This window comes from Lithobates pipiens, unplaced genomic scaffold, assembly GCF_037356315.1.
Source record: "Lithobates pipiens isolate NorthernLeopardFrog02 unplaced genomic scaffold, aLitPip1_a1.2 Scaffold_28, whole genome shotgun sequence".
Lineage (NCBI taxonomy): Eukaryota > Metazoa > Chordata > Amphibia > Anura > Ranidae > Lithobates > Lithobates pipiens.
In genome coordinates, this window is record NW_027507789.1 from 12001708 (window position 1) to 12029700 (window position 27993).

The window sequence follows — 27993 nt, forward strand, 5'->3', positions numbered from 1 at the left end:
CACTGGCACTGAAACCAGAAATTTAGTAAATTAGCCCCAAAACCCAACTGTGGTTTCAGGAAAGTTAACTTTGAAAAAAACATAGCGCCTGCTCGTCAGGAGCCAGCACTACATACCGTATATTATGGATTTTATAGGAACGTGTGTTGATGCTGTGTGAATTCTTACATTACCCGAGATAGTTTTCAATAAATAAAAAAACTTTCACTCTCCTTGGTGGTGAGAAGAACCTTGGTATGTTAATTTTATAGGGGTGAGTTCCCCTTTAAGACTTAGAGTGGCTTTGTTGGTAGATGACAGCTTCATCACATCACATGACCGTCTGTCCGCATCACGTGACCCATAACAATGACATTAGCCTGGCCACGTGGCACACCCTATCACGTGACATCGAAGGTCACAGAGAACTACACTTCCCAAGATGCCCCACGCCCCTCTTTCCATACACCCTCCTGCAGCTCTCGGCGCACAGCCTGCCGGGATCGGTAGTCCGCTCGCTTGTTCCGGGCTGAGCTGTCAGACATGGCGGCGGGGAGGCTGAGTGAGATGCGGGACCCGGGGACTCTGTTCGAGGCGCACAGCGCGGAGGAGATCCGGGCTCTGGAGAAGAAGGTGCGGGCGGAGATCGAGCAGAAGAAGGAGGAGCTCCGGCAGATGGTGGGGGAGAGGTACCGGGATCTGATCGAGGCGGCCGACACCATCGGGGAGATGAGGAGGAGCGCCGAGCAAGTGCTGGGGGCCGTCCGGGGCCTGGAGACCTACTGCGGGGGGCTGAGGGCCAAACCGGGGCCCTTACCGAGAGACAAGAGAGGAGCCCAGGTGAGGAGAGGAGAACTGTATGGAGAGAGAGAGAGAGAGAGAGAGAGAGGAGAGCTGTGTGTACAGAGGAGAGGAGAGCTGTGTGTACAGAGGAGAGGAGAGCTGTGTGTACAGAGGAGAGGAGAGCTGTGTGTACAGAGGAGAGGAGAGCTGTGTGTACAGAGGAGAGGAGAGCTGTGTGTACAGAGGAGAGGAGAGCTGTGTGTACAGAGGAGAGCTGTGTGTACAGAGGAGAGGAGTGTGTACAGAGGAGAGCTGTGTGTACAGAGGAGAGGGGAGCTGTGTGTACAGAGGAGAGGGGAGCTGTGTGTGCGCAGAGAGAGAGGGGAGGAGAGCTGTGTGTGTACCAGAGAGAGAGGAGAGCTGTGTGTGTACGGAGAGAGAGGAGAGGAGCCCTGGTGAGGAGAGCTGTGTGTACGGAGAGAGAGGAGAGGAGCCCTGGTGAGGAGAGCTGTGTGTACGGAGAGAGAGGAGAGGAGCCCTGGTGAGGAGAGCTGTGTGTACGGAGAGAGAGGAGAGGAGCCCTGGTGAGGAGAGCTGTGTGTACGGAGAGAGAGGAGAGGAGCCCTGGTGAGGAGAGCTGTGTGTACGGAGAGAGAGGAGAGGAGCCCTGGTGAGGAGAGCTGTGTGTACGGAGAGAGAGGAGAGGAGCCCTGGTGAGGAGAGCTGTGTGTACGGAGAGAGAGGAGAGGAGCCCTGGTGAGGAGAGCTGTGTGTACGGAGAGAGAGGAGAGGAGCCCTGGTGAGGAGAGCTGTGTGTACGGAGAGAGAGGAGAGGAGCCCTGGTGAGGAGAGCTGTGTGTACGGAGAGAGAGGAGAGGAGCCCTGGTGAGGAGAGCTGTGTGTACGGAGAGAGAGGAGAGGAGCCCTGGTGAGGAGAGCTGTGTGTACGGAGAGAGAGGAGAGGAGCCCTGGTGAGGAGAGCTGTGTGTACGGAGAGAGAGGAGAGGAGCCCTGGTGAGGAGAGCTGTGTGTACGGAGAGAGAGGAGAGGAGCCCTGGTGAGGAGAGCTGTGTGTACGGAGAGAGGGGAGATGAGCCCAGGTGAGGAGAGCTGTGTGTGTACAGAGGAGAGCTGTGTGTGTGGAGAGGAGAGCTGTGTGTGTACAGAGGAGAGGAGAGCTGTGTGTGTACAGAGGAGAGGAGAGCTGTGTGTGTACAGAGGAGAGGAGAGCTGTGTGTGTACAGAGGAGAGGAGAGGAGAGGAGAGCTGTGTGTGTACAGAGGAGAGGAGAGCTGTGTGTGCGCAGAGAGAGAGGGGAGCTGTGTGTGTACCAGAGAGAGAGGAGAGCTGTGTGTGTACGGAGAGAGAGGGGAGGAGCCCTGGTGAGGAGAGCTGTGTGTGTACGGAGAGAGAGGAGAGGAGCCCTGGTGAGGAGAGCTGTGTGTACAGAGAGAGAGGAGAGGAGCCCTGGTGAGGAGAGCTGTGTGTACGGAGAGAGAGGAGAGGAGCCCTGGTGAGGAGAGCTGTGTGTACGGAGAGAGAGGAGAGGAGCCCTGGTGAGGAGAGCTGTGTGTACGGAGAGAGAGGAGAGGAGCCCTGGTGAGGAGAGCTGTGTGTACGGAGAGAGGGGAGATGAGCCCAGGTGAGGAGAGCTGTGTGTGTGGAGAGGAGAGCTGTGTGTGTACAGAGGAGAGGAGAGCTGTGTGTGTACAGAGGAGAGGAGAGCTGTGTGTGTACAGAGGAGAGGAGAGCTGTGTGTGTACAGAGGAGAGGAGAGCTGTGTGTGTGCAGAGGAGAGGAGAGCTGTGTGTGTACAGAGAGAGGGGAGAGGAGAGCTGTGTGTGTACAGAGAGAGGGGAGAGGAGAGCTGTGTGTGTACAGAGAGAGAGGAGAGGAGCCGAGCCCTGGTGAGGAGAGCTGTGTGTACGGAGAGAGAGGAGAGGAGCCCCGGTGAGGAGAGCTGTGTGTGCAGAGGAGAGGAGCCCAGGTGAGGAGAGCTGTGTGTGCAGAGGAGAGGAGCCCAGGTGAGGAGAGCTGTGTGTACAGAGGAGAGGAGCCCAGGTGAGGAGAGCTGTGTGTGGAGAGGAGCCAAGCCCAGGTGAGGAGAGCTGTGTGTGCAGAGGAGCCCAGGTGAGGAGAGCTGTGTGTACAGAGGAGAGGAGCCCAGGTGAGGGGAGCTGTGTGTACAGATTAGGAGATCTCTGGGTGTGGAGAGGAGATCTTGTGCCCTTCTCTGACTCTCTTCTCCTCTTCCAGTCACAGGAGAGGTTCTATTGCATGGCGTCTCAGATCAAGCTTCTATTGGAGATCCCGGAGAAGATGTGGAGCTCTATGGAGTCCTCTCAGTATTTGCACGCCACCCAACTCTACCTGCTGTGCTGCCACCTGCACTCCCTCCTCCAGCTGGACTCCTCCACCTCCCGCTACAGCCCGGTGCTGGCACGCTTCCCCATCCTCATCCGCCAGGTCGCTGCCGCTGGCACCTTCCGGTAAGCACCAACCTCACCTTACAGCACTGCTGGAAAATCCTAGGGCTATCCTGCCATGCTTCCAAATAGCAGCACTGGGGACCTGTGTGATGCCCACCCCCTGACTGGCACCCCCTATAGAGATACCCCCTGACTGGCACCCCCCTATAGTGATACCCCCTGTAGAGATACCCCCACTACTCCTTCCTTTGTGCTGTTGCTGCAAAGTTCCCTGAGATTTTAGGACCGGGTCGGTACGGGACCCTCTCCCATGATGCAGTGCTCTGGCCTCTGGAACCATCAAAGGCAAAAATATAAGCAGATTAAACTTCGGCTTTAACCCCTTCAATACCAGGGGGCACTCCTCCCCCCCCCCCTTCCTGCCCAGGCCAATTCTCAGCTTTCAGTGCTCTCGCACTTTAACAATTGTGCAATCATACTACACTGTGCCCACTGTGCCACTGTGGGGGGGGGGGGGGGATTAAAAAAAAAAGCAAAAGACCAAAAATTTTGAAAAAAAAATAACAAATTTTTCTTAATTTCTATTGTTACATTTTGCAAATAAGTAATTTTTTTTCTCCTTCACTGATGCGTGCTGATGAGGGGGCACTGATAGGCAACTATGAGATGCCACTGATGGGATGCACTAATGGGAACTTATATAACAACACTGATAGGCTGCACTGATGGGCACTAATGAAATGGCATTGATGGGTCGGCACTGATGAGGCATTAACAGGCAGCACTAATGGGAACTTATGAACTTATTAGTGCACCGATAGGCACTAATGGCACACTGATGAGGAAGCACTGATGAGCTGCACTGATGGGCACCATTGACTCAACAATGATGGGCAGCACTGATAGTCTGCACTGATGGGCACTATTGAGCTTGCTCTAATAGGTTGCACTGATAGGAGGCACTGAGGAGGATGCACTGGTGTGCATTAACGAGATGGCACTGATATGCGGCACTCATGGGCACTGATAGGCCGCTGTGATTCCATGGGTGCGATCCCAGAACGAGAGAGCCATGCTGCAGCCACCTTTTAGCTATATTGCAGGTCTGAAGTGATAATTATATACAGGAAATTATATTTAATTCATTCAGATTTTCATCAGTCTTCTTCTTCCTCCTTCCTCTTCTTTCTTCCTTCTTTCTTCTTTCTTCTTCGTCTTCCTTCTCTCCAGCTCCACCATCCTGCAGGAAAGTAAGGCCCTTCTGAAGTGTCCGTCCGCGTCTGACCAAGCCGTCACAGAGGCCCTGTGCTCCATCATGCTCTTGGAGGACAGCTCCCCCCGACAAGCCCTGGCCGATTTTCTGCTGGCGAGGAAGGCCGGGATCCAGCAGCTGCTCAACCAACCTCATCACGGTGAGTCGGGTCACCCTTTTTGTAGAAATTAAAAAAGATCGCTGTGTGCAATGGCTGAGTGTAGCGTGTTTAAGCCTAACTCCACATTTAATAACTCTTTAACCATCCCCCTTTTACTTTCATGTAAAAGCCATCCTAATGGCTAACTAGCTGCTGGATTGCCTTAACAGGCAGCAGGAGGGGATATCTCCACCCACCCACTGTTCACCAGAACCTCTCCGGGCTCTCCCATACAATTGGGCAGCACTGCTCGATAATCATAGAGATGGCCCCTGGCCCATCTCCCTGGTCCTGGGAGGCCAGAAGTGAAGTCCATTTCTTGTTCTGGAAAACATGAGATCAATGTGTTTTTTTTTTTTTTTTTTTTTTCCTTCTGATCTAATGCTTTCCATGGTAGAGGAGAGATATAATAAATATATATATAAAAAAATATATATATATATATCTGTTTTTTTCTAATAAATATATATGTATATGTGCACTGAATGGAATATTTGGTGCCGAAACCTTGACCGAAAATTACTATATATATATATATATATATATATATATATATATATATATTAGTAATTTTCGGTCAAGTGCATCCTGCAGTTTTGGTTTCGGCACCAAATATTCCATTCAGTGTGTATGTATATGTGTATATATGTATGTATGTATATATGTATATGTATGTATATATATATATATATATATATATATATATATATATATATATATATATATATATATATATATATATATATATATATATATATATAATATATAAATATATATATATATATATAAATAAAAAAAAATATATATATATATATATATATATATATATATATTTATTAATAAAAAAACTCATTATTGATTTTATTTTTTGTATTTTTTTTTTTTTTGTATATAGAATTGTATTATATTTCACTTGAATTTATCGGCCATTATCTGAAAAAATATATCCCTTTTAAATACTTTGTTTTCACACCGGTCCATTGCGCTTTCATTGTAGTGTTAAAAATCCTGCTTTGCTGCATTTTTGGCCAAAAAAAGAAAGAGAAACAAAACAAAGACGCACCTCCCCATTGAAATGCATTGAAAACGCAGCAAGAAGGCACTCCTGTTACGTTTTTTGACTCACATGACCTATGAAAAACACACCATAAGTACAGTAAAATCGTGGTTAAATCATGTGCGTTTTGGCACCTTTTTCTCTTATCGGCACATTGCCGATATGTTTTGCTGGCCGAAATTTTGGTGCGTCTCTAAAATTATATATGTAATGGTTTTTATTATATATGTATGCATGTGTGTGTGTGTGTGTGTGTGTATATATATGTATATATATATAATGTGTATTTGTGTGTGTGTGTACACATACTTTTTTTTATTTTTATTATTATTATTATTATAACATACAGTACTGTATACTAGGTTGGTTTTGTTGCATGTGATTGGTCATCCATCGTTCTGGTGATGCAGAATTTGAATTAACCCTTTTTGTGTCTTCTGCTTGGGTTTCAGGCTCCAGTATAAAGTCTCAGGTGTGTTCTCTGGTGGAGCTGCTGGCGAATACGCTGTACCAGGCTCACGCCCTCTTTTACACCGTGCCGGATGATGTGCCGCCTAACCCTTCTCTGAATTGCGGGCTCTTATTCTCTATGTTAGAGACGGTCACCGCTCAGCAAGGAGGAGGTAAAATTCCACCAAATTCCACCATTCCCAAATGTGACATCGAGGCTTTGGGTAGCGAAGTGTCTTAAGCCCCGCTCAATCCTGTTTTTGTTTTAAGCTTTGTGCTACATTTTTTGTCAATTAAAATGTATCCGAATTACAATAGTAATGAATTTAAAGGAATCCGGAATAACAAATCAAAATTTCGGACGAAATTCAAACAGTTCTCGCATTCAAATTTGGATAGTTTTCTAATCGAAATTTGAAATTCCAAAGAGAATAAAATGGAATAGAAAATAAAGGAATATAATCGAAAATAATAGAATAGAAAATAAAAGAATAGACTATATAACAGTCAAACAGAACAGAATGCAAAATAAAAAAATAGAATCGAAAATAAAAGAACAGAATAAAATATAATAGAAAATTAAAGAATAGACTATATAAGAGACAAACAGAACAGTGTGCAAAATAAAAAAAATAGAATAGAGAATAGAAAATAAAATATAATGGGGAAATAAGGGAATAGAATAAAAAATAGAATAAAATAGAATATAATTATCTTCTGAAATGGGAATTTTGAATAGAAAATAACAGAATACAAAAGAATAGAATAGAGAATAGAAAAGAATAGCACAGAAATAAATTAACACTATCACTGTTTTCCAGAATTGGAATTTCAAATAGAATAAATTTGAATATAATAAAAAATAACAGAATAGAAGAAACAATAGAATATAACAAAATTTGAATTTCAACTAGAATAAATTTGATTTCGAATGGAATTCCGTAAACAAATTAAACACATTTAAACGAATTTAACTAAACAAATTCATGTAAATAATGAAACAAATCAATTTTTTTTTTTTTTTTTTTTTTTTAATTCTACACATGTCTAGTACTTTACAAAAAGTCCTGCATGCTACATCTTTAATGCTCTATCATCAAAACTCATATTTTATAGAGCCCAATGGTAACACATGGTAAAATTCAATACGTCAAAGAAACGCACTGCACAGATGTGAACTGGTGCTTAAAGCGGACCTTCACATTCTGTGTGTACTTATCGATTTCTTTTTGGTCCAGTCCAGCCCCGGCTAACCTGTGTCAGTGATCATCTTCTGCAGGGGAGAGGAAGGAGCACCAACAACGGCTGGGCCACGGGAGCCTATGGGTGACATCACGGCTCCCCGAATCCAGAGACGTGTGTCCATGTCTTGCGTTGCTGGTCATAGCCGCCTCCTCTTCTGGGAGTGTTACCTCTCCTCCTCCTCCTCCTACCTACCCTGCCCAGACTGTAAAAGTGATTTGTCTACTTACCTATTTTTAATCCGCTTTGGTCTGGTCATATGATCCTACAGCTCTGACTCCCCTGTGTCAGTGAGCAGCTGATGCAGGGGAGAGGAGGGAGTGTCCACAACCACTGCACTTTGGAAGCCTATGGGTGACATCACAGCTCCCAGAATCCAGAGATGCTATTTAGCTTTGCTGGTCATATCCTTCTCTTCTGGGAGCGATTTACCCCCACCTATCCTACCCAGAATAAAAAGGTGTGCGTACGTGCCTATTTTTATTCTACTCCAGCGTGATGTGTCCCAGCATCTCCCAGTTCAGGGAGTACCTACAACGGCTGGGCCTTGGAAGCCTATGGGTGACCTCATGGCACCCAAAATCTAAAGAACTCGTCCAGTGCTCCTTGATCTGGAGCTGCGGGATCACGTGACCGCTTGGTGTGCTCCCTCCTCTCCCCTGCAGCAGCTGCTCACTGATACAGGGAAGCCGGAGCTGCAGGATCATATGACCAGAGCGGATTAAAAAAAGGAAGTAAATTAGGCAAGATTATTTATATATATATATATATATATATATATATATATATATATATATATATATATATATATATATAGAGAGATAATATAATTTTTTTTTTTTTTTTTACAGTCTGGGCAGTATAGGTATGGGGGGGGGGGGGGGGCACTCCCAGAAGAGGTGAAGGCTATGATTGTCAATGCACGAAAGCCATTGTTGGTGTTCCCTCTCCCTTGCAACAGCTGTTTGCTGACAGGGGGGGGGGGGGGCTGCAGGATCGAGTAACCAGATGGGAAAAAATACACAAAGTACACAGATCTTCATTTTATTTATTTTTTGTACGGGATAGTTTTAAGAATAGTTATAATTAGGCTTTTCTTCTCCTTTTTTATTTATTTTATACATTTTCTGTGATTTTTACCTGCAGTCTCTCTTTAATTTAGTGAAGCTGGTGGTGGTCGTAGCCTCCTATTATGGATATGGCTCTTTGTCTCTATCATGTCTTTGTACTTTGTTGCCCCCGGCCCAGCAGCAGAGTTGTGTAACTTTTGTGTTCTTATTGTTTTCAGGGAAAGGTATTAAAGTTTTAAGAGAGGAGATGAAATCCGTCAGCTGGTCTAAGCACCTTCCGTGCTCCGTCATGGATTTCCAGCCCATCCTGAGGACGTTGGCTCATCCCATCAACCAGGACTACCTGAGGGAGACTCTCCAGCAGTGGATCAGCATGTGAGATCCCGAACAAAGTGCAATTCCTGTTTTTTATCTTAAGAATTAACAAAGTTTCTGGTGCCACTATCATGGGGCAAGAAGCTAGTGAAAGTTGTAGACTTGTTTAACCAGTTCCCGCCCGGCCTATAGCCAGATGATGCCGGCGGGAGCCTCTCATCGATCCGGGCCGACATCCTAAGACATCCTCCCGGATCGAAGTACTTCTTACCTCCTGACATGCCACATTTTTTTGGGGGGGAGGGGAGCAGCGGTTACCTGGTTTTGACTGGTACCCAGCTCCCACTTCCCCTCCGGGCTGCCTAGGCGGCGACTCCTCTCCCCCTAGGCGGCCCCTCCCTCCCTGCAATCTTATAGGACACGTCACAGGTCCCAGAAGACACGCAGTGAGTACCCAGCTGTAAATCTGCAAGCTGTCAGTTGGGTGCCCACAGTAGTAATTCCAGCGCCATGGAGAGGCGTGAGGCTTTGAGGCGCCTGCATCGCTGGACCGTGGGACAGGCGAGTGTGTGTTTATTAAAAGTCAGCAGCTACACTTTTTTTTTTTTTTGTAGCTGCTGACTTTTAATAAACACAGAAGCGGGAGAAACTTGGCTGTCAGTAGACAACTCGCATTCCCCTCTCTGCTTGTGCAGTGATTACACTACATGAGCAGAGCCTGCACAGCGAGACCCTGAAATCCTGTATCTTTTTGGTTTTCTAGGTGCAATGAGGATATAAAGTCAGGTATCTCAGGTCTGCTGGTCTATGTGACAAGTCTGAAGGGTCTGGCGGGTATCAGAGACGCCGTTTGGGAGCTGCTGACCAGCGAGTCAATGAGCCAGAACTGGGACATCGTCTGCCAGCGTCTGCTGGATCGCCCGTTCCGCTTCTGGGAGGATCTGATGCAGCGTCTCTTCCTGGATAGACTGCAGGTTGGTGATATCTCTGCCCATTATACAGCCAGATTCTGCACAATGACGTTTATTGCAAAGAAATCCAAAAGCAAAGAGACGGCTGCTGGGTACCGCCATCTTGGTTGTGATGTCAGCAGACTCCGAACTGACATTCAAGTGACACTCTGTAGCAGCCATTTTCAACCAGGGTTCCTCCAGAGGTTGTTAGTAGTTCCTAGAACTGTGGTTAATTGCCCTGCCCTTTGATTATGCCCAAATTCCAGTTCAGGGGCCAGCGCCACTTATCTCAGTCAAAGGCATGACATCAATGACCATTAGTAGAGGCATTCTGACCACCAAGGTATCTGACGCTCTGACCACCGGGGTAAGGAACATTCTTCCCATTGATCACCAATTTAAGGGGCATTCTGCCCACTGACCACCAATTTTAAGGGGCATTTTTCCTACTGACCCCTGATGAATTGGTTTTAGCAGAGCTTCTCCGAGACCTGAAATTGTTTCAAGGGTTCCGTTGGGTAAAAAGTTTGAGAAAGGACACTTTATAGTATTCCTCTTCACTCCTCCCCAGCAGCTACACACTAGGGATAAATGGATACCTTGAATACATTTTTTCATTAACATGTTGTAAAAGACCTTCTTGAGTGTGGGGGTCCGTGACAAAGCTGTTATAGCTGCAAAGGGTGGGCCAACTCAATAGTCAATATTGAACCTTATGGACTAAGACTGGGATGCCATTAAAGTTCGTGTGTGTGTGTGTGTGTGTGTGTGTGTGTGTGTGTGTGTGTGTGTGTGTGTGTGTGTGTGTGTGTGTGTGTGTGTGTGTGTGTGTGTGTGTAAAGGCAGGTGTCCCAATACTTTTGGTAATATAGTGTATATGGTTGAGTTACTATATGAGATAGTTTAAGGATTTATGCAATTGTATATTTTTGAAAGAACTTGGAGCTTTAAAGCAAATTGTCAGAGAACTCTCTGCTCTGCATACTAAAGGCTTGACCGTTTGACTTAGTCCAGCCCCCACCATGCAATATCCTATGAGAGGGCACCTTGTACTGGACAAGGGGATGGCAGGTTAATGGTGCGTGGGCCGAAAATCAAATGATGATTACAAAGTGGATCCAGGAGCTTTGAGGCACAAAGTAAGGTTTTCTGGTTAATGGAGGAAATGGCGAGTACTTTGTGTATGGCAGGACTGAGTGTGTCTACACTCCAGTGTATATATATTTTTTTTTTTTTTTAGATAACCTGTTTATTTTTTTATTTATTTATTTTTTTTTTTCACTTATTGTCACCATAGTGACACTGTACTACTCTGAGGGGGGCTATGATCAGGGATTTAAAAAAAATATATGTTTACACTGATTGCATGTACGGTCTGTAAAATAAATAATTTTAACCATCATGAATGGCTTTCATGAATCCTTGTTTATTAATATGAGTGGCTGCAGCTATCACATGGTACAGGGCTTTGCAGGGCTAAGAAACTGAGAGATCGTTCCCTCCGTACAGAGCCCTGTGTTGATTGTTGACACAGGTCTCTGAGCTGTGATTGGGCACAGCTGCTCTGCAGGTCTCGGCATAGAATCATTGGCTGGGACCTGCTGACAGGAGTGGGGTGCACCCTAAACCCTGAAGCAGGGAGTAGCATACTTGTATGTTGCTTTGCCTGTGCGGGCCGCCTGTCCGCGGTACATTGCATGCGGGCACTGTAAGCGGTTAATGTCCGGTCTGTGTGACGCTCATGGCTCACTCCATAGGAACAGAGGAGAAGTGAGTGTAGACATAGAGAACTGGAAGTGTGTTATTCTCAGCATTATATATCTGATTGACAAGCTGCAGTCCTTAGAAGCAAAAAGTTTACCCGTTTTACACTGAAAGGGATAATGAGATATTTTACTTCTTGTCCTTATTAGACTTTGATGAAAGAAGGCCTGGAATCCATCTCTAATGACTCCATACAGCTGCTCCAGTCTTCTGTGCAGGAGCTTGAAGTCAATACGGAGTCCATGAAGCACGTCCAGTGTGAGGGTAACATCTGCTCCTTCTTGTGGTCCGAGAACCAGAATGACCTGCCACCCGACGCAGCCTGGGTCAACGTGGGGAGCCGCAGCGCCCACTGCCGGAGCGGCCTGTCTCTGAAGGCCCAGGCCGTCACTCCATGCATCCTCACCTTCTGCCAAGCTCTGGACTCTAAACTCAAGGTCAAGCTGGAGGACCTCTTCTCCTACCTGCCGCAGGAGGCGTCCGACCAGCAGAGTAAACCTACGACCGCTGGACTGAAACTGTCGGCCTTCGATCGGTATGGAGACGCCAACACCGTGCAGGAGATGCTGAGCCAGCTTTGCTTGACTTGTATGCAGCACATACAGGACTCCGTCAAGGCACAACTGCAAGCGGCAGCCGAGATGGGACCGACCGATCAGAGCAAGGGCCTGTTCAACTCTAAACTCTCCACCGTGCTTTTCCTGGCCAGGCTGTGCCAGTCGCTTGGTGAACTGTGCCCGCACCTGAAGCAGTGCATTCTGGGTAAATCTGGTAGCCTAGACATTTGCATAAGGGAGCCCAGGTCTGCAAAGAAGATGAGCAAGGGCAAAGTGGCCGATAAACCTCAAATTCTCTGTAAGTGGCAAGAGCTGAAGGACAAACTCATCCGACAGTCCCTGGAGGCTTATTCCATCTGGAGCTCGGCTGTGGTTCAGGTAGGTCTGTCTCAAAAATACAGTTGTGCTCATAAGTTTACATACCCTGGTAGAATTTATGATTTCTTGGCCATTTTTCAGAGAATATGAATGATAACACAAAAACTTTTCTTTCACTCATGGTTAGTGTTTGGCTGAAGCCATTTATTATCAATCAACTGTGTTTACTCTTTTTAAATCATAATGGCAACAGAAACCAACCAAATGACCCGGATCAAAAGTTTACATACCCTGGTGATTTTGGCCTAATAACATGCACACAAGTTGACACAAAGGGGTTTGAATGGCTATTAAAGGTAACCATCCTCACCTGTGATCTGTTTGCTTGTAATTAGTGTGTGTGTATAAAAGGTCAATGAGTTTCTGGACTCCTGGCAGACCCTTGTATCTTTCATCCAGTGCTGCACTGACGTTTCTGGATTCTGAGTCATGGGGGAAAGCAAAAGAATTGTTAAAGGATCTGCGAGAAAAGGTACTTCAACTGTATAAAACAGGAAAGGGATATAAAGAGATATCCAAGGAATCGAGAACACCAATCAGCAGTGTTCAAACTCTAATCAAGAAGTGGAAAATGAGGGGTTCTGTTGAAACCAAACCACGGTCAGGTAGACCAACTAAAATTTCAGCAAAAACTGCCAGGAAAATGGAACTTCGGGATACAAAAAAAACCCCATAAATAACTTCAGGTGAAATACAGGACTCTCTGAAAACATGTGGTGTGGCTGTTTCAAGATGCACAATAAGGAGGTACTTGAAGAAAGATGGGCTGCATGGCCGAGTCACCAGAAGAAAGCCATTACTACGAAAATGTCACAAAGTATCCCGCTTATAATATGCCAAACAGCACAGAGACAAGCCTCAAACCTTCTGGCACAAAGTCATTTGGAGTGATGAGACCAAAATTGAGCTTTTTGCCCACAACCATAAACGCTTCATTTGTAGAGGAGTCAACAAGGCCTATGATGAAAGGTCCACCTACTGTGAAAAACTGAGGTGGATCGCTGATGTTTTGGGGATGAGTGAGCTACAAAGGCACAGGAAACTTGATTAAAAATTTTGCCAAGATGAATGCAGTATGTTATCCAAAAATTACTGGAGGAACATTTGCATTCATCAGCCAGGAAGCTGCGCATGGGACGTACTTGGACATTCCAACATGACAATGATCCAAAACACAAGGCCAAGTCCACCTGTCATCGGCTACAGCAGAATAAAGTGAAGGTTCTGGAGTGGCCATCTCAGTCTCCTGACCTCAATATCATTGAGCCACTCTGGGGAGATCTCAAACGTGCCGTTCATATAAGACAGCCCAAGAATTTACAGGAACTGGAGGCTCTTTGCCAAGAGGAATGGGCAGCTTTACCATCTGAGAAGATAAAGAGTCTCATCCACAAAAGACTTCAAGATGATGTAAAAGCGGGCAATACACGGTATTAAGAACTGGGGTATGTAAACTTCTGATCAGGGTCATTTGGGTAGTTTCTGTTGTGATTATGATTTCAGCCAAACACTAACCACGAGCGGAAAAAGTTTTTTTGTGTTATCATTCATATTCTCTGGAAAATTACCAAGAAATCATAAATTCTGCCAGGGTATGTAAAGTTATGAGCACAACTGTATTGCCCTCGCAAAGTGATCCTCGTTGGGACCATGCACGGTGACGTGCAAGCTTACCCCCGTTGTGACCTTCGTTGTGATGCTCCCCGTGACCAGTCCTGCCCCGCTGACGCTCCCCGTGACCAGTCCTGCCCCGCTGACGCTCCCCGTGACCAGTCCTGCCCCGCTGACGCTCCCCGTGACCAGTCCTGCCCCGCTGACGCTCCCCGTGACCAGTCCTGCCCCGCTGACGCTCCCCGTGACCAGTCCTGCCCCGCTGACGCTCCCCGTGACCAGTCCTGCCCCGCTGACGCTCCCCGTGACCAGTCCTGCCCCGCTGACGCTCCCCGTGACCAGTCCTGCCCCGCTGACGCTCCCCGTGACCAGTCCTGCCCCGCTGACGCTCCCCGTGACCAGTCCTGCCCCGCTGACGCTCCCCGTGACCAGTCCTGCCCCGCTGACGCTCCCCGTGACCAGTCCTGCCCCGCTGACGCTCCCCGTGACCTGGCCGCTGACCCTCTTTGTAAATGAGTTTGGCATTTATTATGCTTTATTTTTTTTCCCGCCTAAATTTTTATTTTGCAGCACGTAATCCGTTCCTTCTCACACACCCTTCTGCTCAATGCCGCTGGTTCAGCTCTCGTTACCGCCACTCACTGGGATGAGATAGAAATTCAAGAGGAGACGGAGGCAGGGAGCAGCGTAACCTCAAAAATCCATCTGCCGGGGCAGGTAAGTCCTTTTATTATTCAGGGACTCTACAGCAAACTTGGTGGCCCTGTAAGGGATGAGGATTCTGGAAGGAACTAGGGGCGGCTGTGTGGGGTATGAGGTCCCTGAAGGGGGCTGGGGGCAGGCGATCTCTCCAGGAGGCTGGGGGCTTTTGAAGATGCAAACTAGGAGACTGGAGGGCACTGCTGAGGTTGGCGGTTCTTGAGACTCTATGGGGGCATTATGGAGGACTAGAGGCTCTGCAGCCAACTAGGGGGCACTGCAGGGATGGAGGCTCTTGGGGGGGCTCTCCAGGAGGCTGGGGGTTTTGCAGGGGGCAATATGGGAGACTGGAGGGCACTGCGGGGGGTTGGTGGGTCCTGTGAGACACACTGGCATTACTATGGGGGGCTGGAGGCTCTACAACAGAAATTTCCATTTGGTCACAATAGAAGCTTTAGATCCATACACGATACGTCTTGACTCCTTATGTACAATGTAGATGGTCCGATTTACATGAAGTCCGCTTTGACGTGTCTGTTCTTGTCCGTAGTGTTCCTGGTATGTCCAGTCACTCCTATTCAGCCTGTGCCAAGCAGTGAACCGCGTAGGAGGCCACACCATTCCCAAAGTCACCCTGCAAGAGTTACTGAAGACCTGTCTGGAGGAAGTGATCAGTGCCTACGAGAAGCTTTGCCAGGAAAGCACTGGAAAGGTACGGCATGCAGATTTGTAGAGCCGATGATTGTGAAGACCAGTGTATATATTTAAAGCGGAGGTCCACCCTAAAATGGACCTCCGCTCATCGGAATCCCCCCCCCCCCCTCCGGCGCCACAATCGGCACCTTTCAGGGGGGAGGGGGGTGCAGTTACCTGGATAATCCAGGTAACTGCACCCACTTCCGGGCTAGCTCTCTGCGGAACGGGGCGTACGTTCCGCAAGCGCCCGCCCCCTTCAGCAAGTGCCCCGCTGCCTGCTGGGAAACACACAGCTCCCAGAGGCAGCGGGGACCGTCCGGATTGCGCCGCGCGGCTCGCGCATGCGCAGTAGGGAACCGGGAAATGAAGCCGAAAGGCTCCATTTCCTGATTCCCATACCCAAGATGGCGGCGGGACCCGGCAGCCGAGCGAGCGATCGGCTTCGGGTGCCGACATCGCGGGCGCGCTGGACAGGTAAGTGTCACTATTTAAAAGTCAGCAGCTGCAGTATTTGTAGCTGCTGGCTTTTAAAAAAAAAAAACGCGGAGTCCCGGTGGACTCCCGCTTTAAACTGAACTCCAAACAGATACACAAATTACCTATAGCAACCAGCTTTAATGGGATTTCCCCCTTCCCTCTTTATCCAAAACTAAAGGAACATGTGTTAGCTTTAGATATTTGAAATTTTCAAAAGAAATGCAAATATCGAGATATTTTGGTTAGGATAATACGGTACCATCTGTCCATCACCTGATAGCAATTTATTGGACTTTAGACAGTACCATATCCACTTAAAATAGGTGAATAAATAGTATTTGTGGTGCTAACTCAATAGCTAGGAATAATTCATACAGTGCAAAAGTGCATATTAGAAAGGATAAAAACATTTTTTTACATTTCAGTTCATAAGTGCAAAAATCCAAAATTCATATAAATGTAAAAAAGTGCATGTGCAGATGAATAAATAACGATCTTCAATGTAAACAAGACATGTAAAAAGTGCAGTGAATCCAGTGCAGGAAAAGGCATCCCATTCTCCTCCACCACAAGTGTGCCCCAGCCTCTCACCGCAGATAAAGACCCCAACGGGTCTAATGACGCTTCAGGTAAGTTTACATCACAAGGGTCCTCTCCAATTCACAATCTTCTCCTTGGAATATCAAACAAGGCTCTCCTCACACATGACCATGTCTTCAAACAGATCCCCTGCAGATTCCATTGTGAGGGTGATATCGGTGACAACAGCAGAGACTTTGTAGCAAGCTTTCCTTTCCTGTGAGACCGGGAACCACACTGTGACTAACTAAAGAAACAACAAAGAAGCACCGACAACAAAACACTTCTGGCACTTCTCCAGCCTTCTAGCCCACCTATTTTTTTTTTTTTTTTTTGTGGGGACACATTTCCTCACAGCTAATCCACATACACATCTACATCCCATAATACTATTCTCTCAAGGCAGACAGACACTCTAGAACAATGGGATGTAGGCACTTAACAAACACAACAAACCAATGGTCTCTGACGAAAGGTGGATTTTATATATTTTTTATATTTTATTTTTTTCATATTTTATATATATAAAATATATATATATATATATATATATATATATATATATATATATATATATATATATATATATATATATATATATATATATATATATATTAATATATTTTTTATATATTTTTATAATATATTCTTGAGGGTTATTTTTCAGAAATAATAATGTCCCAAGTCAAGTGAAAGAGCCCCTTCATTCCTTCAATACAAACTACACGTGTGTGTGTGTGTGTATGTGTGTATGTGTGTATATGTATATATATAGATATATATAGATATATATAGATATAGATATATATAGATATATATATATAGAGAGAGAGAGAGAGAGATATAGATATATATATATATATGTGTGTGTGTATATCTATGTATCTCTCTCTATATATATATATATATATTATATTTTATAATGACCCTGGATAACGGGTAAAAGGAAATGCTAAGTCCGGTGTGGTTTATGGTGAGTCAGATTAGTGCAGACCCGACTGGGGTTCTCAAACACCCTGTGTCCCTAATAAGCACAGGGTGACTTACACATAGGGGTTGGGGGAGCTGGACAAGGCATTTCCAGAGCTCTTCAAGTTAAGCTAGATGCCACAAGCCCCCCCCCCCCCCCCCCCCCCACCCGCCCAAAGTGACTCCTTGCTGACAAGCAATGTACCTGTACGTGAGGGACTCTTGACGCTCTGACCGGGTATCTCCACCAAGAAGCTGCTTCCCAAGCATTGGAACACGGATCTGGCTATAGTTACCCCAAGAACTAGGCAATACCAGTTCTGGAGCAAGTCAGAATAAGAACTGTTTATTGAACAAACTCGCACAGAATATATACCCTACAGGAGGACAGTCCCCCCTCCTGATCATATTACCCTAACAATACAAACTGTACACGGGAGTATAATTAACATACGTTAATTAACTAGACACCTGGATAATCAGAGATCTCATTCCAGGTCAGACTTGCCGGCATCAAGCTCACAAAATACAATACACGTAATTACAAATAAACACATCGCCACAGTAGTTTTCTAGCAGAAAATAAGTGTGTTAATTAGCACAAATAACAATGGCTGAAAGACCCTTAGGGGGCACTCTAGACATTTTAGCAAACAATTGGGGATTTTATTGTGTTTTTCGTGTATTAAGAAAAAATTTATTTTTTCCAAAAAAGTTGTTTTTGCACAACTGCCACGTAAATATTGTGTGACATAAAAAATTGCAGCACCCACCAATTTATTCTCTAGCCAATAGAGAATAAATTGGTCTAGCGCCTCTGCTTTATAATTTTATATATAATGTGGGGGTTCTAAGAAAATTACTGATTGTTACATGTAAACAAAAAGTGACAGAAATGGCCTGGTCTTGGGCCTCTTTCACAGTTGTGTGACTTGGGACTGCAAAGTCGTGTGACAAGTCGTACCCCATGATTTTCAGCGAGTACCGTTCATATCTGTGCGACTTCAAAGTAGCCCTGACTTTGATGCTCCATAGACCTCAGGATTACACAGGCAATGCTTCAAGTCGCGTGGCAGTCCCATGACTTTCATGTCATACAAGTGTGAAAGGGACCTTTTAAAGTGATTATAAAATGTGAAGGCCGTGGTATGATTTTGCGTTTTTTTTTTTTTTCTGTAGCAGAAGCATGGCTCCGCACTCACACAGGCCCGGGCCCTACAAATCCTCTTTGACCTGCGGTACATCTGCCTCATTCTCGGCTCTCGCTCTGAAGATGGTTTGACCAGTAAGAACAAGCCGGACCCGAGGTAGGCCCGGTACAGAGGATGCCACTCCTGATGTCCTTATCGGACGCCTCTGCCAATTGTTCTGTGTATTTTGTTTCAGAGTTCAGAAAGTCGCAGACCAGTTGGAGAGCTGCATCGACCCGTTCGATTTGGATGTGTTCACACCGCACCTTAACACCAACCTCAACCGGCTGGCACAGAGAACCTCTGTAGGTTTATTGCGGAACGGCTACTTTACATAATGTCTAACACAGTGGCCACACTTAGAGAAGGGTGTGAGCATAGAGATGAGCTTGTCGGTGTGCTGCAACCCCATTATTATCATAGGCTGGGGGAGGAGGGGTGACAAGAGGAGCAGAGAAAGCATCATGGTTGCAAACCATTGATATGATTTTGTGGAGGGGTGTGCACATCGGGAATTGGGTAAACCAGGCAAAGCTTTAGATTGCAGAGTGTAGTACATGGGTCTCCAGTTGGAGGAGTAGACTGCATAGTACATGGGTCTCCAGTTGGAGGAGTAGACTGCATAGTACATGGGTCTTTAGTTGGAGGAGTAGACTGCATAGTGCATGGGTCTTCAGTTGGAGGAGTAGACTGCATAGTACATGGGTCTCCAGTTGGAGGAGTAGACTGCATAGTACATGGGTCTTTAGTTGGAGGAGTAGACTGCATAGTGCATGGGTCTTCAGTTGGAGGAGTAGACTGCATAGTACATGAGTCTTCAGTTGGAGGAGTAGACTGCATAGTACATGGGTCTTTAGTTGGAGGAGTAGACTGCATAGTGCATGGGTCTTCAGTTGGAGGAGTAGACTGCATAGTGCATGGGTCTTCAGTTGGAGGAGTAGACTGCATAGTACATGCGTCTCCAGTTGGAGGAGTAGACTGCATAGTACATGCGTCTTCAGTTGGAGGAGTAGACTGCATAGTACATGGGTCTTCAGTTGGAGGAGTAGACTGCATAGTACATGCGTCTCCAGTTGGAGGAGTAGACTGCATAGTACATGCGTCTCCAGTTGGAGGAGTAGACTGCATAGTACATGGGTCTTCAGTTGGAGGAGTAGACTGCATAGTACATGGGTCTTCAGTTGGAGGAGTAGACTGCATAGTACATGGGTCTTCAGTTGGAGGAGTAGACTGCATAGTACAGTGGTCATCAACCCTGTCCTCAGGGCCCACCAACAGGCCAGGTTTGCAAGATAACTAAAATACATCACAAGTTATATCATTTGCTGCTCAGTGATTGCAGTATTCTAGTCTGCATCTCCCCAAGGTAATACGTAAAACCTGGCCTGTTAGTGGGCCCTGAGGACAGGGTTGATGACCACTGGCATAGTACTTGGGTCTTCAGTTGGAAGCGTAGACTGCATAGTACATGGGTTTTCAGTTGGAGGTGTAGATTGCAGTGTAGTAGATGGGTCTCTAGTTGGAGGTGTAGCTTGCAAAGTGTAGTACATGGGTCTCCAGTTGGAAGAGTAGATTGCATAGTTTAGTATATGGGTCTCTATTTGGAGGTGTAGATTGCAGAGTGCAGTACATGGGTCTCCAGTAGGAGGAGTAGATTGCAGAGTGCAGTACATGGGTCTCCATTGGAGGAATAGACTGCATAGTAGATGGGTCTTCAGTTGGAGGTGTAGATTGCAGTACATGGGTCTCCATTGGAGGAATAGACTGCATAGTAGATGGGTCTTCAGTTGGAGGTGTAGATTGCAGAATGTAGTACATGGGTCTCCAGTTGGAGGAGTAGATTGCAGAGTGCCATGGTCTTTGTCCTCGGGGATGTATCTGACCATCTGTTGTCCCAGATATCTCTTGGCCATATCTGACCTGCTCTTTGGGTTTTTACACTTGAACTTGCAGACTAATCACAGATTTCTAACCACACATTAAACAATCACTTTATGCACCTGCAGGTCCTGTTTGGGCTTCTAACAGGAGCAGAGAGCCAATTTACCGGCAGGGGCTCCCCGCTGGGCATCCAGGAAGCCCACAACGTCCTTCCACTAGCTTCCAGCCAGATACGGTAATCTCCTTCACTGACACAACAAGCACCATCAATCCCTGACCCTCGAATGATGTCAGGAATGTGGCAGGTTAGGGTTAGCCTGATCTTTTGAAGTCAGAAAGTTTTCTTATGCTCCATAAAAGGGAGGTGTTCTGTAGTCCACAAAGAGAAATGTCATGGATAACGGTCAGCATGGGCAGAGAGCACAGGATGTTGCCAATTGAAAAGATTTCAGTTTAGGATCAACAAGTATTTCAATGACCAAAAGCTTGAGGGTTGCTGCTAAGCTGGAGATCAGCAGAGCTGGGGGTTTATAGTGAGCAGGGGATTGGCAAATCTGGGGGCTAATACTGAACGGGGGATCAGCAGAGCTGGGAGTTTCTAGTGAGAGGGGGATCAGCAAAGCTGGGGGCTACTATTATATGGGGGATCAGCAGAGCTGGGGGTTACTACTGAGTGGGGGGGGGATTGGCTCAGCTGGGGGTTACTACTGAGTAGGGGGTGATCGGCTGAGATGGGGGTTACTACTGAGTGGGGAGGTGGGATCGGCTGAGCTGGGGGTTACTACTGAGTGGGGGGGGGGCCGGCTGAGATGGGGGTTACTACTGAGTGGGGGCGGGGGATCGGCTGAGATGGGGCTGAGTAGGAGATGGGCAGAGCCGGGTGGTTACTACTGAGTGGGGGATTGGCAGAGCCGGGGGTTACTACTGAGCAGGAGATGGGCAGAGCCGGGTGGTTACTACTAAGTGGGGGATCGGCAGAGCCGGGGGAATCTGCTGAATGAGGATACTAATAAGCTGGGCATATGCTGAACAGGGATAGTAATGAGCTGGGTATCTGCTGACCCGGGGGGTTCTACTGGGGCCCCCTTTTAATACAAAATCAACACACACAGGGCATTTTCCACGTTTTATTAAACCTCAAAAAAAGAATCACGAAGCATCAAAAACGCATGGTGAAGCGGTTGGGCGCTTTAATGTGTGGTCAATACAAAGAAAGTGTAAATGAGCCTTTTATGGCCATGCTGCTCTCTTACACTCGGAGATCCAGTGCATGCGCAAAGACGGGAAGCCCCCCGAACCTCTGCTGTCTTTGCACATGTGCAGGAAAAGGGGGCTCTGCCAGGACTGAAAAGGTGGAGCCCCCCGAGAGACTGACCTGAAGGTCCCGCTTTATTACCCAACTTAGAATTCCTCATTTTTGATTTATTTATTTTTTTCTCTTTTCAGGTTCGGGCTTCTCCCTCTCAGCATGTCCAGCTCCCGAAAGACGAAGGTGAAAATGCAGGTAAGTGACGAATAATAATGGAACCTACTTTATAGAAGTCGTCACATTCGGCTAAAACTGAACCTCCTGAAGATCTATAAAAAATAATAATAATAAAACCCCAATTATTAGCAGTTGGGTATTCATTATAAAAATATATTTGCTCATGCCGATCGTTTTGAGTCTTTGGATTGTTTTTGACGTGAGAGTTTTTAAGTCATGGGGGTGTTAGGTGAACAGACTTATTGCTTAACCACTTCAGCCCCGGAAGGTTTTACCCCCCCTCCCCCCTTAATGACCAGGCCATTTTTTTGTGATACAGCACTGAGTCGTTTTAACTGACAATTACGCGGTCGTGCAACTTTGTATCCAAATAAAATCAATGTCTCCCCCCCCCACAAATAGAGCTTTCTTTTTTGGTGGTATTTAATCCCCTCTCCTTTTTTTTTTTTTTTTTTTTTTTTTTTTTTTGCACTATAAACAAAAAAACACAGCAACAATTTTGAAAAAAAATGTACAATAATATATATATATATATATATATATATATATATATATATATATATATATATATATATATATATATATATATATATATATATATATATATATATATTTTTTTTTTTTTTTTTTACATTTTGCTATAATAAATATCCCAAAAAAAAAAAAAATTATAATAATTTTCTCATCAGTTTAGGGCAAAATGTAGTCTTCTACATATTTTTGGTAAAAAAAAAAAATGTCCTGGCCATCAACCACTTGAGGTCCACGCTATAGCCGAATGACGGCCACAGCGCGTACCTGAATTTCCAGTAGGCCGTCATAAGACGTCCTCCCCTTTTGCGTGCTTCCCACGCGATGTGATCACTGAGTCACCGAGACTCGAGTGATCACCGATCTGAGTAAGGGGCTGATCCCGGCCCCTTACCACATGATCAGCTGTCAGCCAATGACAGCTGATCACGTGTGTAAATAAAAGCTCAGTAATCAGCTTTTTTTTTTTTTTTTTTCTTTACAGTGTGAGGAGAAAAAAAAGCCAATCACCGGCTTATGCCCAAGGGACATCAGTCCCGAAGAGGAAGGAGGCACATCTGCCTCCTCCACTGTCTCCAAGTGCCACCTGCTATTGCCCACAGTGCCCACGGGTGCCACCTATAAATGCCCACGGGTGCCGCCTATCAATGCCAATTAGTGCTGCCTATCAGTGCCCATCACTGCCAGCTATCAGTGCCACGTATTAATGCCCTTCAGTGCCACCCTATTGGTGCCAATCAGTGCAGCCTCATTGGAGTACATCAGTGAAGGAGAAAAATTACCTGTTTGCAAAATTTTATAACGAAATATAAATATATATAATTTTTTTTTTTTTTTTTTTGGTCTTTTTAAAATTTTTTAACAAAAAATAAAAAGCGCAGAGGTGATCAAAAACCACCAAAAGAAATCTCTATTTGTGAGGAAAAAATGATAACAATTTCACATGGGTACAGCGTTGCATGACCGCGCAATTGTCATTCAAAGTGCGACAGCGCTGAAAGCTGAAAATTGGCCTGGACAGGAGGGGGGGGGTTTAAGTGCCCTGTAAGCAAGTGGTTAAGGGGGAAAAAAATCTTCCAGTCTTTAAGTGGTTAATTCATCTTAATGGAGAATATTTGAGCTCCGTCCTCCACCCACTGACCTGGATGAGGTTTAATAATCATTATAGAGTGCATCTCCGTCCTCCTCGCTCTTTATACATACAAATAACTCGGTGATAATTGAGAATCCAGCGTCAGTCTATTCCCTCCTGCAGTCGGCGGTGATATTAATCCTGTAAATTGACTCCTAGCTGTTAGCGAGCCATTCCCTGCTGTAGCAGCGCCGAGGCCGCCCGCCCCGCCGCCCGGGGTATTTGTGAAGCGTAAGCTGATGAACGGTTTGCTGTGTCCTGCTGTGTTCTCATTATCTGCTTTTCATTTATTTAAATGTGTGCTGCTTTCCTTATTTTTTATTTTATTTATTTATTTTTATTTTTTTGCCTTTGCTATATAAAGAAAATAAAACCCCTGCATGTTCTAGTGCGGGATGTTTTTATGAGACGGCTCATCATCCAGAATGGGCCAAAGAGCTGATAATAAGCTAATCTATAAATCTTTTGCTGCGTTTGTTCTCACACCTCATCCCGGAAATTCTTCTTCCTAAATCACCAAAACTCTCCATTCTGCGGAATCCGAAGAGGACAAAAATATTAAATACATTATAATATATAATAAAAGTAATAATTCTAATAATAAAATAAACACCTGAACTCGAAACAAAAAAATACCAATAAAGATAATTTATTTTGTGTTGGGGTGTTTATTATTTTTAAGGGGTAAGGGTTAACGTTAATGGTTTATCCTATGCATTAAGCAGAAAAAACACCTGGGAGTGACCGCCCTCCCCCCCCCTTTTACTTACCTGAGCCCTGGAATTTCCCACACCTCTGCCCGGGGTTCTCGGCTCTGGATTGGATAGATTGATAGCATTGGCAAATCTAGCATTTGGAGTCTCTGGACGCAAATGCTGGACTCAGGAGCGCGCCCGCAAGGTGGCCCCCCCCCCTCGGAAGAACGCTTCTTATAGGGGGTTATCTGATACGTGGAGGAGCCTCGAGAGCTGCCAAGGGACCCCAGAAGTCGAGGATCGGGGCCACTCTGTGCAAAACAAGCTGCACAGTGGAGGTAAGTATAAAATGTTTGTTATTTAAAAAAAAAAAAAAAAAAAAAAATCAAAGCTTTACAATCGCTTTAAGTCAGGGAGGGCGGGGAGTTGCATGCCACCTCCTGGGTTTATCTCTATTATTTATATCTGGCAGCTTTATAATACACCCAGGTAGATGGCTATGTCTATCGTTCTGGGAGAGAAGCGCTCATCCTTCTGAGCTCTGCATCTTGAACAGGAGAGTCACTGCAGCTGCTATGCCCGCCCCTCCACTCCTCCTGCCCAATCACAGAAGCCTTGGTATTATGTGAGCTCATTCACAAAATACAAAGGCTTCTGTGAATGGGCATAGTGGCAGCTTCTCTACTCTCAGATCTCCAGAGTTTCCCTCTGGCAGAGCAATAAACATGTCAAATGTAAATATTAGAGGTAAGCCGGGGAGATGTTGGGCACCTCATTGGAAGTTACCATAGTTGTGTGCCTTCACTTTTTACAAAGTGTCTGAATGCCCAGAATTCAGCTTTAGGTGTAGGGGCCATATTGCAACTGCATGCAGTGCACAGGTTTGTGGCGTAGTAAGTTTAAAAACGGGTAGATTTTTCAGAGGGGCGGCAAGAGCTTTCACACATGAGGAGCCCTTAATGTGCTAACTGCTTCTGTCATCTAGTAACATACTTGTGTGTGATTTTGCAGTGATAAGTTGTATTTTGTTTTGCATGGTGTGTGACTTTACAGCTTTATAGTTGAAGTTTAGTCTGCGTATCCTTTGCCTTGCCTAGTTCCTTCCTCCTCAACAGGCTAATGACATTTTTACATAAAACTTTTCTGGTTTCGTTGCATACCCTTACTTTAGACCCAGTGTTGTCATCACTGGGTCTCTGTGCATCTCTATGCAATGCAGACAAATCATGGATGGTGGGAAGGGCCTGTACATGGCCGCCTGAAAACAACACCGCACCTGGCCTCAGTATGCCTCGCAGGAGCCCTGATGTAAGCAGAAGGCTGGCTCTTGGGAGGGTTTATGCAAATATCAAAATGCCTTGATGGGTGGGCATCAGTCTGGAGGAGTGGGGTTTCATAGGTTAGACTTTCAGTTTGCTATATGTCCATTAACATATGCTATGAGCAAGTAAGTATTTTGCAAAATACAGTAGGGACTTGTAGGGATCCCTTTGATACCATTGGTCAGCTTGAACAGGTAATGCAATATGTGGGGATGTGTAAGCTGTATTTTAATTTGAGCGCAGAGTGCGGCATCTTTGGTGGAGGGGCGGAATGGATGGTGGGGGGGGGGGGCGGTGTTTTTGGTGGAGGGGCGGAATGGATGGTGGGGGGAGGGGCGGAATGGATGGTGGGGGGGGGGGGGCGGCGTCTTTGGTGGAGGGGTGGAATGGATGGTGGGGGGACGGCGTCTTTGGTGGAGGGGTGGGGTGGAATGGATGGTGGGGGGGGCGGCGTCTTTGGTGGAGGGGTGGGGTGGAATGGATGGTGGGGGGGGCGGCGGCGGCGTCGTCGTCTTTGGTGGAGGGGCGGAATGGATGGTGGGGGGGGGGGCGCGCGGCGTCTTTGGTGGAGGGGCGGAATGGATGGTGGGGGGGGGCGCGGCGTCTTTGGTGGAGGGGCGGAATGGATGGTGGGGGGGGCGCGGCGTCTTTGGTGGAGGGGCGGAATGGATGGTGGGGGGGGCGCTGCGTCTTTGGTGGAGGGGCGGAATGGATGGTGGGGGGGGCGCTGCGTCTTTGGTGGAGGGGCGGAATGGATGGTGGGGGGGCGCGGCGTCTTTGGTGGAGGGGCGGAATGGATGGTGGGGGGGGGGCGTCTTTGGTGGAGGGGCGGAATGGATGGTGGGGGGGGCGCGGCGTCTTTGGTGGAGGGGGCGCGGCGTCTTTGGTGGAGGGGGCGCGGCGTCTTTGGTGGAGGGGCGGAATGGATGGTGGGGGGGGCGCGGCGTCTTTGGTGGAGGGGCGGAATGGATGGTGGGGGGGCGCGGCGTCTTTGGTGGAGGGGCGGAATGGATGGTGGGGGGGGCGCGGCGTCTTTGGTGGAGGGGCGGAATGGATGGTGGGGGGGGGGCGCGGCGTCTTTGGTGGAGGGCGGAATGGATGGTGGGGGGGGGCGCGGCGTCTTTGGTGGAGGGCGGAATGGATGGTGGGGGGGGGCGCGGCGTCTTTGGTGGAGGGCGGAATGGATGGTGGGGGGGGGCGCGGCGTCTTTGGTGGAGGGCGGAATGGATGGTGGGGGGGGGGGCGCGGCGTCTTTGGTGGAGGGGCGGAATGGATGGTGGGGGGGGCGCGGCGTCTTTGGTGGAGGGGCGGAATGGATGGTGGGGGGGGCGCGGCGTCTTTGGTGGAGGGGCGGGAATGGATGGTGGGGGAGCGCGGCGTCTTTGGTGGAATGGATGGTGGGGGAGCGCGGCGTCTTTGGTGGAATGGATGGTGGGGGGCGCGGCGTCTTTGGTGGAGGGGTGGAATGGTGGGGGGCGCAGCGTCTTTGGTGGAGGGGTGGAATGGTGGGGGGCGCGGCGTCTTTGGTGGAGGGGTGGAATGGTGGGGGGCGCGGCGTCTTTGGTGGAGGGGTGGAATGGTGGGGGGCGCGGCGTCTTTGGTGGAGGGGTGGAATGGTGGGGGGCGCGGCGTCTTTGGTGGAGGGGTGGAATGGTGGGGGGCGCGGCGTCTTTGGTGGAGGGGTGGAATGGTGGGGGGCATTGTCAGTGACGATGTGGTGAAATGTTGGGGCGGTCGGGTGTCAGTGGCGATGGGGCGTGGTTGAGTTTCATTGACTATGAGGTGGAATGATTGGGGAAGTTGAGTATCACTGGTGATGGGAGATTTGTTTATAAGAGAACCTGTCACCTCGCCCTGAACGGTCATAGTGACAGATCCTTTTCCAATATAAAAATGCTGTATGTCCAGCAGACTGCTCCGATGACTGCTTCTTCACTAACCTGTCTCTTCCATCCATGCAGGAACCGGTTGCCGTTCCCCAGCCGGCAGAGGACAGCTTCCGTCCGGGCTCTTTATTCCGACAACTGGCTACACAAGATGAAGACATGCAGGCGCCCTCCCTCTTCAAACTGGGCTGGCTGTCAAGCATGACCAAGTGACAACCACCCCCCACCCCCCCGTACTGTCCCCACTGATGAACTGACAACAATTTAATTTTATATTTTAAGCAAATTAAATAACTTTATTGTGCAGTAATTCTCAGTTTGTGGTTCCTCCTCATTCCTTTGTATACAAATGCAGTGAAGTCCTAGGACTGAGTTTTGTGAAATCACATCGCCTGCGGTTCTTCCCTCCTAGATTTACTCAGAGGAAAGGTAGGTCCCGGTGTGGGTAAG

The 27993-nt window shown here is 47.1% G+C and overlaps 1 protein-coding gene across 2 annotated transcripts; it reads left to right on the forward strand.

The window, feature by feature from the left end:
* Positions 1–479: 479 nt before the first annotated feature.
* COG1 (component of oligomeric golgi complex 1) lies at positions 480–27853 on the forward strand. 2 transcript variants are annotated; one of them, XM_077458681.1, is made up of 15 exons: positions 480–819; positions 3019–3251; positions 4422–4603; positions 6113–6283; positions 8641–8797; positions 9501–9711; positions 11604–12389; positions 14571–14717; positions 15250–15411; positions 18600–18727; positions 18807–18915; positions 20617–20726; positions 21938–21995; positions 23800–23871; positions 27619–27853. In XM_077458681.1, exons 1-14 carry the CDS (start codon positions 523–525, stop codon positions 23824–23826), a joined length of 2778 nt encoding a protein of 925 aa, XP_077314807.1. In that variant the 5' UTR covers positions 480–522; the 3' UTR covers positions 23827–23871; positions 27619–27853. The 2 variants fall into 2 exon arrangements, with proteins under 2 accessions (XP_077314807.1, XP_077314806.1); XM_077458680.1 differs by lacking the exon at positions 23800–23871.
* The last annotated feature ends 140 nt before the right edge of the window (positions 27854–27993 follow it).

Coding starts and splice junctions, on each gene's coding strand:
- COG1 (XM_077458680.1), top strand. CDS start 523: ATGGCGGCGGGGAGGCTGAGTGAGATGCGGGACCCGGGGACTCTGTTC. Junction 4,604..6,112: donor GCTCAACCAACCTCATCACG/GTGAGTCGGGTC, acceptor CTTGGGTTTCAG/GCTCCAGTATAAAGTCTCAG. Junction 18,728..18,806: donor AAGAACAAGCCGGACCCGAG/GTAGGCCCGGTA, acceptor ATTTTGTTTCAG/AGTTCAGAAAGTCGCAGACC.